Source organism: Macaca fascicularis, chromosome 4, assembly GCF_037993035.2.
Source record: "Macaca fascicularis isolate 582-1 chromosome 4, T2T-MFA8v1.1".
Lineage (NCBI taxonomy): Eukaryota > Metazoa > Chordata > Mammalia > Primates > Cercopithecidae > Macaca > Macaca fascicularis.
In genome coordinates this window covers 68,684,755-68,699,227 of record NC_088378.1, presented here as the reverse complement: position 1 = coordinate 68,699,227, position 14,473 = coordinate 68,684,755, and the positions used below count along the sequence as shown (strand labels likewise).

General features: G+C 38.6%; 1 protein-coding gene across 1 annotated transcript in view; it reads left to right on the top strand.

Moving 5' to 3' along the window:
* Nucleotides 1-14,473, top strand: part of CRYBG1 (crystallin beta-gamma domain containing 1) — a 214,085-nt gene that overhangs the window by 159,260 nt on the left and 40,352 nt on the right. The window contains exons 4-7 of the mRNA XM_005552242.5: nt 4,694-7,034; nt 10,660-10,707; nt 10,795-10,913; nt 12,825-12,990. Of these exons, the coding sequence (XP_005552299.3) occupies nt 4,694-7,034; nt 10,660-10,707; nt 10,795-10,913; nt 12,825-12,990 (2,674 nt within the window). The remainder of the gene's footprint in view (nt 1-4,693; nt 7,035-10,659; nt 10,708-10,794; nt 10,914-12,824; nt 12,991-14,473) is intronic.

Below are 14,473 nucleotides of genomic sequence, written 5' to 3'. Positions count from 1 at the left end.
TTCGTGTGCTGTTCTCTGTAATAGAACTAAACCAAATGTCTCTTTCCTAGTTCTGATTAATTTCTACCTAAAAATTTTCTTTACCAGACGTTCAATGTATTTGTTTTGCGCGGTGCCTTGCACATGGTCATTTGGCAAATTATTGACTTAAAAATTAATAATTATTTCTAGTCCTTTGACCCATTTCTTTGTGACTGATGGTTTTTTCAGACCCTTTAATTCTTCCTATGACCGTATCGCAAGATGTTAATCAGATTATTCTTTAAAACAATTTGAGACTGAAGAGTTAGAAAAACTATTTCATATTCCCTGAAAAATAATGCCACCGAAGTAACATGTTTCTTTATGCTGTTAGAAAAATTATTCCTTCAAGTTCTCTACTAAGTGCTGAATGTTGAAATTCTTAAAATGGTATATGTAGAATAAGAAGAATTTTCCTCTTATAATAGAACTATGGCTTTTTGGACTCCAAATTATTTTCCCCTCTCTCATAATGAAGGCATTACAACATGAATTATAGGAGCCTTCCTTTTAATCAGTCTGAACTAGGTTAATTGTAGTGACTCTTGGTAGCACAACTTAATAACACAGAAAGTTTGGTTGTAAAATTTATTTTGATCTTGGTGTAAATCTTTAATGTGCAGATATGTGTTTCCTGTCCTTAAGGTAGCCTGCTAACCTGTAGTGTTTCCTATTTACATCATAAGATACACTACGATGTTTGAATTGAGTACCCTTCCTTGAACTCATTAGTGAGAATTTTTAAAAAGTATATTCTCTGGTATGTGACCATCCCTCATTAACTGATAGCAAATTGAAGCTTTCTATTTCTAATCATCTCACTGGTTTCATAATTTGATGTTTAAGGAAATGCTTATAAATTAATTTTCCTTTTAAATTTAAGATATGGGCATGCAATAACGGAGCCTAAGTATCTTATGGAGATATTGGGGAAAGCAATACCTGGGAGAAATTTATGAGCAGAGATCAAATTTATTTATTTATTTATTTATTTATTTATTTTTGAGATAGGGTCTCACTCTGTTACCCAGGCTGGATTGCAGTGGCATGATCATGGCTCACTGTAGCCTGGACTTCCCCAGGCTCAGGTGATCCTCCCACCTCAGCCTCCCTAGTAGCAGGGACTACAGGTGCACCACCATGTCTGGCTAATTTTTGTATTTTTTTAGAGACAAGATTTTGCCATGTTCCCCAGGCTGGTCTCAAATTCCGGGGTTCAAGTGATCCACCTGCCTCAGCCTCCCAAAATGCCAGGATTACAGGCAGTAGACACTGATCCCAGCCTCAAATTTAGTATCAAATAAAATTTGAAAAAATTAAAATCTAAATTCTCAGTGCTGCTTTTGGAGAGGACTTGATGGTATCCAGCCCAGTTTTATTTTATCCAGAAGGATAAGGTGACTCACCAGCAGTCATACTGCCTGTCCCTTCTAGAAGCTCCTTAGGCCCAAGCTTCTTTTTTTTTTTTTTTTTTTTTTGAGACAGGGTCTCACTCTGTTGCCCAGGCTGGAGTGTAGTGGCACAATCTTGGCTCACTGCAACCTCCACCTCCCGAGTTTAAGCAATTCTCCAGCCTCAGCCTCCCAAGTAGCTGGGATTACAGGCATGTGCCACCACACCCGACAATTTTTGTATTTTTAGTAGAGGCAAGGTTTCACCATGTTGGCCAGGCAAGTCTCGGAACTCCTGATCTCAAGTGATCCACCCACTTTGGCCTCCCAAAGTGTAGGGATTACAAGCATGAGCCACTGCACCTAGCCAGGCCCAAGCTTCATGAAGGCCAAGTCCATGAAGGAGAGGCAGCATGGGATTTCAGTGTCTCCACTTGTATGTTCTTATTATCAAAGTGGCCTCTAAAGTCTATGTTATGTTATGGATCTCATGATAATTCACTGACTTTAAATGATAAAGATGGAAAGAACCAGAGGAGCTCGTCCAGGCGGGTATAGTCCAAGCCTATCTGAAGAAGTAGAATAGTTTAGTGGTTAGGAGCATGGCATCTGAAACCAGAGCACCTGGCTTCAAATTGTGGCCCTGTCACTTATTAGCTGCATAACCTCAGGCAAGTTCCTTCTTGACGCCTCAACTTCCTCAGCCAAAAATAGAATGTATAAAGTTGTATATGAATTAGGTGAGCCCGATGAAGCATTTCTCAAGTTCTTGACAATCAGTGACTGTTAGTGGTTATGCTTTATCTCTCCCATTTTATAAACCACTAGACCAATGGTTTAGACTTTTGTTGTTGTTGTTGAGACAGAGTCTTGCTTTGTCACCTAAGCTGGAGTGCAGTGGCACAACCATAGCTCACTGCAGCCTTGATCTTCTGGACTCAAGTTATCTCCCACCTCTGCCTTTGGCGTAGCTGGGACTATAATTTTTTTTTTTTTTTTTTTTGTAGAGACTGGGTCTCAGTATGTTGCTCAGGCTGGTCTTGAACCCCTTGGCTCAAGCAATCCTCCCTCCTTCACCTCCCAAAGTGCTGGGAGATATAGATAGATAGATAGATAGATAGATAGATAGATAGATAGATAGATAGATAGATCGATCGATCTATATATGTAGATATATATAGATAGATATAGATAGATATGTAGATATATAGATATCTATATAAGTATATAGATATATATCTATAGATATATATAGATAAATATATAAATATATAGATATATATCTATATATCTATAAATAGGATATATTTATATATAAAATATATATTTATATATAAATATATAGATATATATCTATAAATATATATATATATATATATGCTGTGGAACCCTTTCTTCTAAGAAAGTTTAAATAGGAGCAATAAATAAAACAGATACTGGGAGTGATTCTGGTTGAAAGGAGAGTGGACAGCCCCATCCCTGTCCCTACTTTCCCCAACTGTAGCCCTTGAAGAAAACCCCAGGGATTCCTTCAACTGTAAGTTGGGGGAAATAAAAACAACTCTGTTCTAAACCATCTCATTTTTTTAAAGATGAAGAAGGTACAGTCCAGAGAGGTAAAGTAACTTGACCAGGTTCACACAGATAATTAGCATAAAAGCCAGGACCAGAGCCAGAGAATGCCAAACAGAGCACATTTGTTTCTCTGAAAGAAAGCACTGTGTACATTCAAAGACTTATTATTTCCACTGGGGGTAACTATACCCAAGAAATGTGACAGAGAAAGGGGAGACTCTCTTGCCCAAGAGGTGGTGACAAAACCAACAGCTGCATAATTGATACGTAAATGATGGTACATCCATATGATGGACTTCCATGCAGCATTAAGACAGCTTTTCAAACAAATTTTTTGGTAATCTGAAAAATGTTAACTATAAGGTTAAGTCATTTTATTTCTTGAAAAAGCAAGATATCAAATTATATGAACAGAATAATCTCAATTCTATTCAAAATATTTAATTATGCCTATAAAAACATTAGAAATGTTTAAAAATGTTAACAGGGATATTCTCTGACTGGTAGGATTATCAGTGATTTTTTTTTTTTTTTTTTTTTTTTTTTTTGAGACGGAGTCTCGCTTTGTGGTCCAGGCTGGAGTGCAGTGGCCGGATCTCAGCTCACTGCAAGCTCCGCCTCCCGGGTTTACGCCATTCTCCTGCCTCAGCCTCCCGAGTAGCTGGGACTACAGGCACCCGCCACCTCGCCCAGCTAGTTTTTTGTATTTTTTAGTAGAGACGGGGTTTCACCGTGTTAGCCAGGATGGTCTCGATCTCCTGACCTCGTGATCCGCCCGTCTCAGCCTCCCAAAGTGCTGGGATTACAGGCTTGAGCCACCGCGCCCGGCCTCAGTGATTTTTAAATATTATCCAAAGTTGCTATAGTGAACACACTTATAATCAGAGAAAATCTTATGGGGGAAGGATGAGAGGAATAAAATATCCAAAGAGGTCAATAGTAGATGAATTTTTAAAATCTATCCTTTTGAGATAATACTTAAAAAGTTATGCTAAAATAAAAATACATAATTGATGTTGGAGTATGGGAATGCATTAAATATTTAAATTTCTTCTAATGTTCTTCAGGCCTTAAGATGTCTTCCAACCCTAGTGCCAAGCACTGTGCATACATGCTAGGTGCTCAATAAATTGGTTCCTCCCTCATCCCTAGAGTTTCTTGGCTACATAATCTTCCGATCCCTCATATGCAAGCAAAACACCCATTAAAAATAGTCGATAGTGTACTTAGGACTATTTAAAAATAGTTTCATTAAAAAACAAATGTGGCAGAGAATGGTGGCTCATGCCTGTAATCCCAGCACTTGGGGAGGTCAAGATGGGAGGGTTGCTTGAAGCCAGGAGTTTGAGACACCAGTCTGGGTGACATAGACCCCATTCTACAAAAAATAAAAATAAAGAAATTAGTTGGGTGTGTGGTATGTGCCTGTAGTCCCAGCTACCTGAGAGGCTGTAGCAGGAGGACTGCCTGAGCCCAGGAGTTTCAGGCTGCAGCAATCGATGATCACGCTGCTGTACTCCAGCCTTCGCGACAGAGCAAGACCTTGTCTTAAAAACACATGTGTGCGCGCACACACACACACAACACACTCCAAATGTTATATATCAGGGAGACGTTGGCTTTTCATAGTTTTATAATTAGTTGGTTTGTGTGTTCACTTTTTAAAACTAGGTCAATAACTTTGTCTTCCTGCTTTTTCCTCACAGCCCTGCCAAGCCCAAACATGTGGAACTAAATCTTAAAACCCCTAAGAATCTTGACAGTTTGGGAAATGAGCACAATCCATTTAGCCAGCCAGTTCACAAAGGCAACACTGCCACCAAAATCTCCTTATTTGAAAACAAACGGGCAAACAGTAGCCCAAGACACACTGACATTCGAGGCACAAGGAACACTCCTGCCTCTAGTAAAACGTTTGTTGGGAGGGCGAAGCTGAATTTAGCCAAAAAAGCCAAAGAAATGGAGCAACCTGAAAAGAAAGTAATGCCAAACAGTCCCCAGAGTGGTGTGCTGGTGAAGGAAACTGCTGTAGAAACCAAAGTTACTCTCTCGGAAGAAGAGATTCTACCAGCAACCGGAGGAATGAATGGAGACCCTTCTGAGAATCAAGCTCTTGGTCCTCAACCTAACCAAGATGATAAAGCAGATGTGCAAATAGATGCTGGCTGCCCTTCAGAACCAGTGGCTTCTGCTCTGATTCCTGTCAAAGATCATAAGCTCTTAGAGAAGGACTCAGAGGCTGCAGACAGCAAAAGACTTGTACTTGAAAATGTAACCAATGCAGCACAAGACATCCCCATCACTGTGGATACCAAAGATTTACCCCCAGCAGCCATGCCAAAGCCACAGCATACATCTTCTGACTCACAGGCCCCTACTGAGTCATCTCCTGAGCCTTCTCTTTCACTGTCTGCACCCACTCCTGGGGATGTTGCCAAAGACACATGTGTTCAATCGCCCATAAGCAGTTTTCCGTGCACTGATCTGAGAGTGTCAGAAAATCACAAAGGACGTGTTTTGCCTGTGTCTCATCAGAACAATGAGAAAATGCCACTTTCAGAACTTGGAGGAGAGACAAACCCTCCTTTGTCCACAGAGCACAGTCCAGAAGCTGTGGGAAGTGAGTGTCCATCCAGAGTCCTCGTCCAGGTCAGGTCCTTCGTGCTCCCCGTGGAGAGCACCCAGGATGTGAGCTCCCAGGTCATCCCAGAGAGCTCTGAAGTTAGAGAAGTGCAGTTGCCAACTTGTCACAGTAATGAACCTGAAGTGGTTTCCGTTGCAAGTTGTGCTCCCCTACAAGAGGAAGTACTGGGCAATAAGAGCATGTCACCCGAACACTCTCATTGCACAGCAGAGCTCGCGGCAAAATCTGGCCCACAAGTTGTGCCACCAGCATCAGAGAAAACTTTGCCTATTCAGGCTCAAAGTCAGGGCAACAGAACACCCCTGATGACTGAATCTAGTCCCACCAACTCTCCCAGCAGTGGAAATCACTTAGACACTCCTCAAAAGCCAGATCAGACTGTTAGACACGGCTGGCATAGCCCTGCCGGTTTTTTGAACATTTCTGCTGGTAGTGATGACAGTGTATTTGATTCTTCTTCTGATATGGAAAAATTCACTGAAATTATAAAACAGATGGATAGTGCAGTTTGTATGCCCATGAAAAGAAAGAAGGCCAGGATGCCAAATTCTCCTGCTCCTCACTTTGCCATGCCTCCTATTCATGAAGACCATTTAGAAAAGGTGTTTGATCCCAATGTGTTTACCTTTGGTTTGGGGAAGAAGAAGGAAAGTCAGCCAGAAATGTCCCCGGCTTTACATTTGATGCAGAGCCTTGACACAAAATCCCAACTGAGACCCAAACGTGCATCTGCTGAACAGAGTGTCCTCTTCAAGTCCCTGCACACCAACACTAATGGGAACAGTGAGCCTCTGGTGATGCCAGAAATCAATGACAAAGAGAACAGGGACATCACAAGTGGTAGCATTAAGAGATCGAGACTAGAAAAAAGTGCACTTTTCTCAAGCTTGTTATCTTCCTTACCACAAGACAAAATCTTTTCTCCTTCTGTGACATCAGTCAACACTATGACCACGGCTTTCAGTACTTCTCAGAACGGTTCCCTATCTCAGTCTTCAGTGTCACAGCCCACGACTGAGGGTGCCCCGCCCTGTGGTTTGAACAAAGAACAGCCAAATCTACCCGACAACTCCTTAAAGGTCTTCAGTTTCAACTCGTCAAGTACATCACACTCCAGTTTGAAAAGTCCAAGCCACATGGAAAAATACCCGCAAAAAGAGAAAACCAAAGAAGATAAAGAAGATCTGGATTCACGAAGCAACCTACACTTGCTGGAAACTAAATTTTCTGAATTTTCAAAACTGAAGAACGATGATATGGAAAAGGCTAATCATACTGAAAATGTTCTTAAATCAAACTTGCCAAACTGCGGAAACAGTGACACCGACTTCATGGGTCTTTTCAAATCAAGCCGGTATGACCCAGGCATTTCTTTTTCTGGAATGTCATTATCAGACACAATGGTAAGTAGCAATGTATTATTATTTATTTGGGGTATTTATAAAGCAAGGGAAGAGAGGGATGATGAGCAACTCCTGTTATTCTTTTAGAAATGGTTAAACTCATGCGCTATAGTTTTTATTCATTCATCACATATTTGAAAACCTGCAATGTACAAGAGACTGTTAGAGGGCAAGAAAAAAATGTACTGAAGGCCTCTGTAGTCTTGCAGGGAGATAAAGCTACAAATGTTTTAAGGCGAATGATTTTTTTTTTTTTTTTTTTTTTTTTTTGAGACAGAGTCTTGCTCTGTCGCCCAGGCTGGAGTGCAGTGACGCAATCTCAGCTCACTGCAACCTCCGCCTCCTGGGTTCAAGTGATTCTTCTGCCTCTGCTTCCCTAGTAGCAGGGAATACAGGTGCGTGCCACCACACCTGGATAATTTTTGTATTTTTAGTAAAAACTAAAAATACAAAAATACAAAAAATACAAATTTTTAGTAAAAACTAAAAATACAAATACGGGGGTTTTACCATATTGGCCGAGCTGGTCTCGAACTCCTGACCTCGTGATCCATCTGCCTCGGCCTCCCAAAGTGTTGGGATTACCCGGTGTGAGCCATCTTGACTGGCTGGCATGTGATCTTTTAAGGCACATGTGAATTTATATGTTGTATTGTGAAAGCTATAGGTAAACTTGTGGAGTTCAGAGACAGACAAGATGCTTTTTCTTACCTATTCTATGTAAAAGTGCTCAGTGCTATACTTAGAATTCTGAAGATCTGTGAAGCAGCTTCCTCTATTTGGGAAGTCCCCAGCCAGGGAAACTTTTTCTTAATCCTTATCTCTATGAGATTCACTCTTTTTTCCCATAAGTAGCAATAGGTGTTTATCCTATGCAATTGAGAAAGTATTTTCTCTTTATTGGGAATTAGTTTTCATTAGGGAAATATTTTTTTCCCCTGCAAAGCTGTGGGGAGTAAAGAATTTTGGTTTTCACTGGATCTTAAATATTAGAGAGAAGACAGCAAAACATGATTTTGGGGAATAATTTTGATTTCTGCATCTTCTTTTATCTCTCTTCAGAAGATGTTTACTTTACTCAGTTTTTGATGTGAATTTGTGCCTTTTTGTTACCAAGCTTATTTAAGGTAAGGGAGGACTATGAGAAAGGAAGGTGGGATATGAGTTTAGTGATCAGCTCTGCCAGGCTAGAAGCCTGAGTGGGGCTTGTATTCTGGTGGTCCGTCCTGTGAACCCGGCTGTCTGGCAAGTGTGGACCGCAATCCAGCCCAGTTTATCCAGGCAGAAAATACCTTGCACTTTTCCTGGTCTGTACAGGGTACTGCAGCATAGTTCAATGTATTATATTGGCTTTTGCTACAGTCCTGTCAGAGAATGTGATGTTGCAAGCTCTTTCAAAATATATGGTTGGGTTTCCAGCAGAGGTGCAGATCCCTTTTTCATGTGATTTCATAAACTTTCGTAAAGTTTGGGTTTCAGATGTTTGGTGTTAGGACCCTTTACATTTAAAAATGATTAAGAACCCCAATGAGCTTTTGTTTGTATGGGTTCTGCCTATCAGAATTGATTATATTAGAAATAATTGCTGAGAAAATTGGAAAACACCAGAACATACAAGTGCACACTGCAGCAGTGCTCAGAGCAACGATGCCATCACACATCATGGAGCCTTGTACTCCACTGCACATTTGAGAAAGAGATGAAAAAGGCAGATGACCTCTTCTTATTATGAAAATAGTTTTGATCTCATGGACTACCTGAAAGGATCTTGGAGACCCCCCACTGGCCTCTGAACCACACTTTGAGAACCACTCCTATAAACAAATAAGACTGAATCAGCCTATGGTACCCAGAAATCATAAAATTCTTAACTGTTTCTCTCAAGCACAAAATTTCCACTGGTCCACTTCCCATTCATTACTGCTTTGTTCTTTTTAATTGTTCTTAGATCACTTTCCTTATTTAACTACAGTCTGACAAAGCTGATAACAGAATATACAGTTTCCTTATAAAAATCAAGTCAAATGACATAAAAAGGAAAAATAAAATCTTTATACTTTTTCTAGGCCTTTTTATGATTAAAAAATAATGGCCTTTCTTTAGGTCCTGGGCTTTTATTGATTGTATAACTATTCAATCATGAAAGTTTTACCTGAATTTTGTTTTAAATTTTAGGCTTTTTCTTCAGTTTATCTACTTCTAATGTATATATATGCATAAATAGGTATATACCATTTGGCTTCTGATAATGCTCTAGGGGGGCCCTTATGGACTTTTTTTTTTTTAAGAGACAGAATCTTGCTCTGTCACCCAAGCTAGAGTGCAGTGGCATGTTCTTGGCTCCCTGCAACCTCTCCGCCTTCCAGGTTCAAGCGATTTTCATGTCTCAGCCTCCCAAGTAGCTGAGATTATAAGTGAGCACCACCACGTCTGGCTAATTTTTGTGTTTTTAGTAGAGACAGGGTTCTGCCATGTTGGCCATGCTGATCTCGAACTCCTGACCTCAGGTGATCTGCCCACCTCGGCCTCCCAAAGTGCTGGGATTACAGGCGTGAGCCACCGCACCCCAGCCTTTTGTGGTCTTCTGGCCATATCTACACTCTGGTGTGATGCAAGAGCAGTCAGAGCAAAGGCAGTTCCTAAAATAGGCATCCTAGTCAGCATTGAAAGTAGTTCATATTTTGTAATATTTTTACATGTATAATTACTATTTTATTATCTTATGAATTTCTGGTTTTACTGGTCTTGTCAGATGGTCTTGAAAATGATTAGTTTTGGAGCCATATTAAAATGCATTTTGTCTATCAAAAAAGCAAGATTAGGCTGGGCTTGGTGGCTCACACCTATAATCCCAGCACTTTGGGAGGCCGAGGCAGGCGGATCACGAGGTCAAGAGATCGAAACCATCCTAGCCAACGTGGTGAAACCCCATCTCTACTAAAAGAAAAATACAAAAATTAGCTGGGCTGGTGGCATGCACCTGTAGTCCCAGCTACTTAGGAGGCTGAGGCAGGAGAAACGCTTGAACCCAGACGGAGGTTGCAGTGAGCCGAGATGATGCCATTGCACTCCATCTCAAAAGAAAAAAAAGGGGGATTAAATATACTATGTGCAATGTACATTATGAAATATACCATATATACCGTAAACACTTCTGTTTAGACTAGTGGTTGTTATATGGTTATAGATTTACTATGAGAAAACAATATTTGTATGGATTCAGATAGGGTATGTATATGAACACAAAAGTGATTAATATATTATAATTTCTCTTTATTTGATATAATACTGATATTATTTGAATTAGAATTTCTTAGCTGAGTTCTTATTCTGTGAACTGACAAGAAACATACGTGCCCTGAATTTTCTAGCATTGGTGGAAATAGCCTAGACATTTAAATTAGGAGAAATTGCAATGGCAAATTCAGGTAGAGGTGAAAAAACCTTAATTTAAAAGTATGAACTCAAAGAGTTTTAATACAACTTTAGCATTGATTAGAGTGGACGTTTCAAAATCAATACAGTGTGGGATAAGTGTGATCCACCTAGAGGATCATGGGTGGAAAAAGAGGATTGTTATGTGAAGTTGTAATTATTTGTTGTGTTTTTGTTCATCTGATTACAGACACTTAGAGGAAGTGTCCAAAATAAACTCAATCCCCGACCTGGAAAGGTAAGATTATTTTCTGTTTCTAGCCTTGATTCTATTTTGGTCTATTAGAGCATGACAAATTGTGCTACCACTTTCGTTTTCATGCAGGTAGTGATATATAGTGAACCCGATGTCTCCGAGAAGTGCATCGAAGTTTTCAGTGACATTCAGGATTGCAGTTCTTGGAGCCTCTCTCCAGTGATACTCATAAAAGTTGTTAGAGGATGGTAAGAATGGCACTTTAAGTTCCTGATGTTGAATGTTTGTGTTTTACATGCTTAATTACCTTTTTAGTCCTCACTACTAGTTTAAAATTATGGCTTTAGCAGTGGAAAGCACAGGAAATACTACTCGTGGTAAGATAAGGGATTCATATCTTAACAATGTCATTTTAAATCATTATTCTGATTATAGCAGTGATACATGTTTATGGGAGAAAAATCAAAACAGTACAGTGCAACAAGCTTCTTTTTCCCATGTTTCCCCATAATATTGCTTTGAACTAATCATAAATCAGGGCCCATAACACACTTTTGGTTGATGACCTTTAAATGAGGTTGATAAGAATTGCACTAGTCGTGTTGATAGACCAGAAAGGACTTTTAAAAAATCTATAAGGAAACTTGAGAACACGTAGGAAAAGGCAAAGTAAAGAAACAATAAGGAAAAAAAATCTATAAGGAAAAACCAAAACAATCTATAAAGGCATTTTTCTAATTTTTTAATGATAGTTCAGTGCAGCACTAACTTAAAATTTAATTTGCTTTCCAATATTTCCACAAAAGATTGTTTTGGTTAAGTAAAGAAACTAGTGAAAAAAATAAATATTTTGACAGTTTCTGAAATCATTTTATCAACTTCATTGCCTCTTGGAGACACACAGGAAGCTGAGTAGAGAAAGGCAGCTTAAAAAAAGAAATAGCTGATCTGGCATAATACTTATCTTTTGGTGCCTATTTGTAAACTTGTTTGAAATAAAGAGGGTAGACCTCTGGATGTTTATGGATTTAAAAATCCATAAGATTTTCTTTTGGTCTCCATTGGATTAAATATGCAGCAGCTTTCCTGTTAGATTTCTAGGTATTTTAATATTTTTTCCTATATCTCCAACATAGTCATGAGAAAAACAAGTTTTGCTTTTATTCTTAAATTTGAAGACAAATGCTATTTTAATTGCTGGAGAATTGGCCACTAATATGCAATATATAATAGTGGCAATTTTTTACACAAATTTTGTTTTTATAGAACAGTGCTTTTTCCTTTCTTTTGCAACTTTTGTCGGCTTCTTTTTCTCGAAAGCATAAGCATTTACACTGCCATACGTTGACATGAGGTTTTTCTTTAGTGTTTGGCTGTTGTTCGGAAGAATATTGTTAAAATGCTTTCCATTACCATATCTATAGTCTTTTGTACCAACATATTCATTGATATGACTGTAATATGTAAGTTAAAATCTCTCTAAGAGAAATGTTTTCTACACATATGAAGAGACAAAAGGCCAGACATGATGGCTCATGCCTGTAATTCCAGCACATTGGGAGGCTGAGGTGGGCAGATCACTTGAGACCAGGAGTTCAAGATCAGCAGGCCAACATGGGGAAACCTCGTCTCTACTAAAAATACAAAAATGAGCCGGGCTTGGTGGCACATTCCTGTAATCCCAGCTACTCGGGCGGCTGAGGCAGGAGAATTGCTTGAACCTGGGAGGTGGAGGTTGCAGTAAGCCGAGATCGCACCACTGCACTCTAGCCTGGGCAACAGAGCAAGACTCTGTATCAAAAAAAAAAAAAAAAGAGACAGAAAAAAACAAAAAAACACTACAGTAAACATCCATTTATCTGACATATTATCATTTATAAGTCTCCACCACCTGGCAATTACTTGGAACATTAGTAGCTCCATAGCATTCATATAGATAACTCCAAAGTTCTCTAAGATCCTGATATAGTTCATGAGTTATCAGAGACTTAATTATACCCAGTAAAATATTAGTGTTAGGGAGAGTTTAAGCTATTTTAATTGCTAGATAATTAGCCACTAATATACTATATATATAATGGCAATTAGCCAGGATATTTGAGTAATCAAAGCCTCTCGCACCAAGACTGGCTAATGGTTTTGCTGTGTTTTATTGTTAGTTGGATTTTGTATGAGCAACCAAATTTTGAAGGGCACTCCATTCCCTTAGAAGAAGGAGAATTGGAACTCTCTGGTCTCTGGGGTGTAGAAGACATTTTGGAAAGTCACGAGGAAGCAGAGTCTGATAAGCCGGTGGTGATTGGTTCCATCAGACATGTGGTCCAGGTAGGTTGCGGTAAATCTGGATTTTATTTATTCAACAAATATTTATGGATTCGTACTTAAAGGGAAATGTTCATTTCACGAAATAAGTGATTGGGAAACATATTTGGTGCCTTAGGGATGTATTTTCTGTATTTTAAGTTTATTTGTACACTTTAAAGAATTTAAAAAGAAACATAATTGGTTAGATAATTTTTCACAATAAACCCTTAAGGTAAATCTTTTATGCCTGTCCTTCTATTCCCATCTTCCAAATATATTTTACCTGATAACTTGGTTTAAATGAGTTCTGCATCTATGAACAGATTTTTCATTTACTTAGTGTTTTTGTTTGCTGTATGAGTTGTGATTACTTTGAGTGGTTTATAGGAATTCTATTTTGGAAAAATAAATAATCCAAAAATAATTTGGTTGATCAACTCTAGGATTTCATGTGGATTTAACAATATATTACTTGCTCTATTTGAGGCCACTTTATGGATGAGGTAACATTTCTTGGTTTCTTGTTATTTGATGAGAAAAGTGTTGTCAGAGCCTTTCTTTGTGGCTCTTGGGATTTGATGATTCTTTACCTTAAAAATGCAATTAATGGTGTCTTCTAAGTAGAAAATTAAAATCCCAAGTTTTAACGGAGACGAGTGTCAAGATGCAATACAGAGAAAAGGAACATTCTGATGTGAGAATGAGTAAAGATGAGTAACAGTTTTGGCAGAGGAAAGTGTCGCCTACTTCCTGGGTCAACATTTCTGAGTAACTTAGGTGGTAATTGGTATGCTAAATGATTTATCTTTTATTTGCTTTAAGTATATAATATGAGAAGACTAAGTAAGACTACAGAAACCCTATTTCAAAATGTCCTCATTAATGGAATATTTTGCCTAGAGTTTTTATTTACTGCTCAAATAATATTGGTAATAAAGCAATGTTTAAAAATATCATCTGATTCCCATCATGAAGTGCCCTCTCCCCCTTTATTTTTTGAATTTTCTACCCTTTGCTTTTTCCGCAGTTGTAATCATAATACAGGGACAATGCTGTTCCACCTGTCTATCCTAACACTGTGGTTCTCAATCCTTTTTTTCTCTTTATACCACTTTCCTGAAAATCACACTCCCCTTGGTAACATCTTTGGGATTGGAACTGGGGAAGGTATGAATCTGGTGGGGTGAGGATTTGGGTGCATTCAGGAAGATGGGGAAGGAAAACGAGATCTCTTGTTTTGTCTGACAGTAGCAGACTTACTGTAGCAAAAGCTTTTCATGTTACCATAGGTTTAGGGTTTAGCTGAATATCATATTCCATTGAAACAATGCATTATTTATTATTTAGTACATAAATGAGGTATCATTATTTATTTGTTATTTCTTCTTTCAGTGAATCTTAAGGTTGTTTCTAGTTTTTTACTATTATAAGTAATGCCATGAGAATGTTTTTGTGCATTTAATAATTTATAATTTTCTTTTTCTTTTTTTTGAGATGGAGTCTT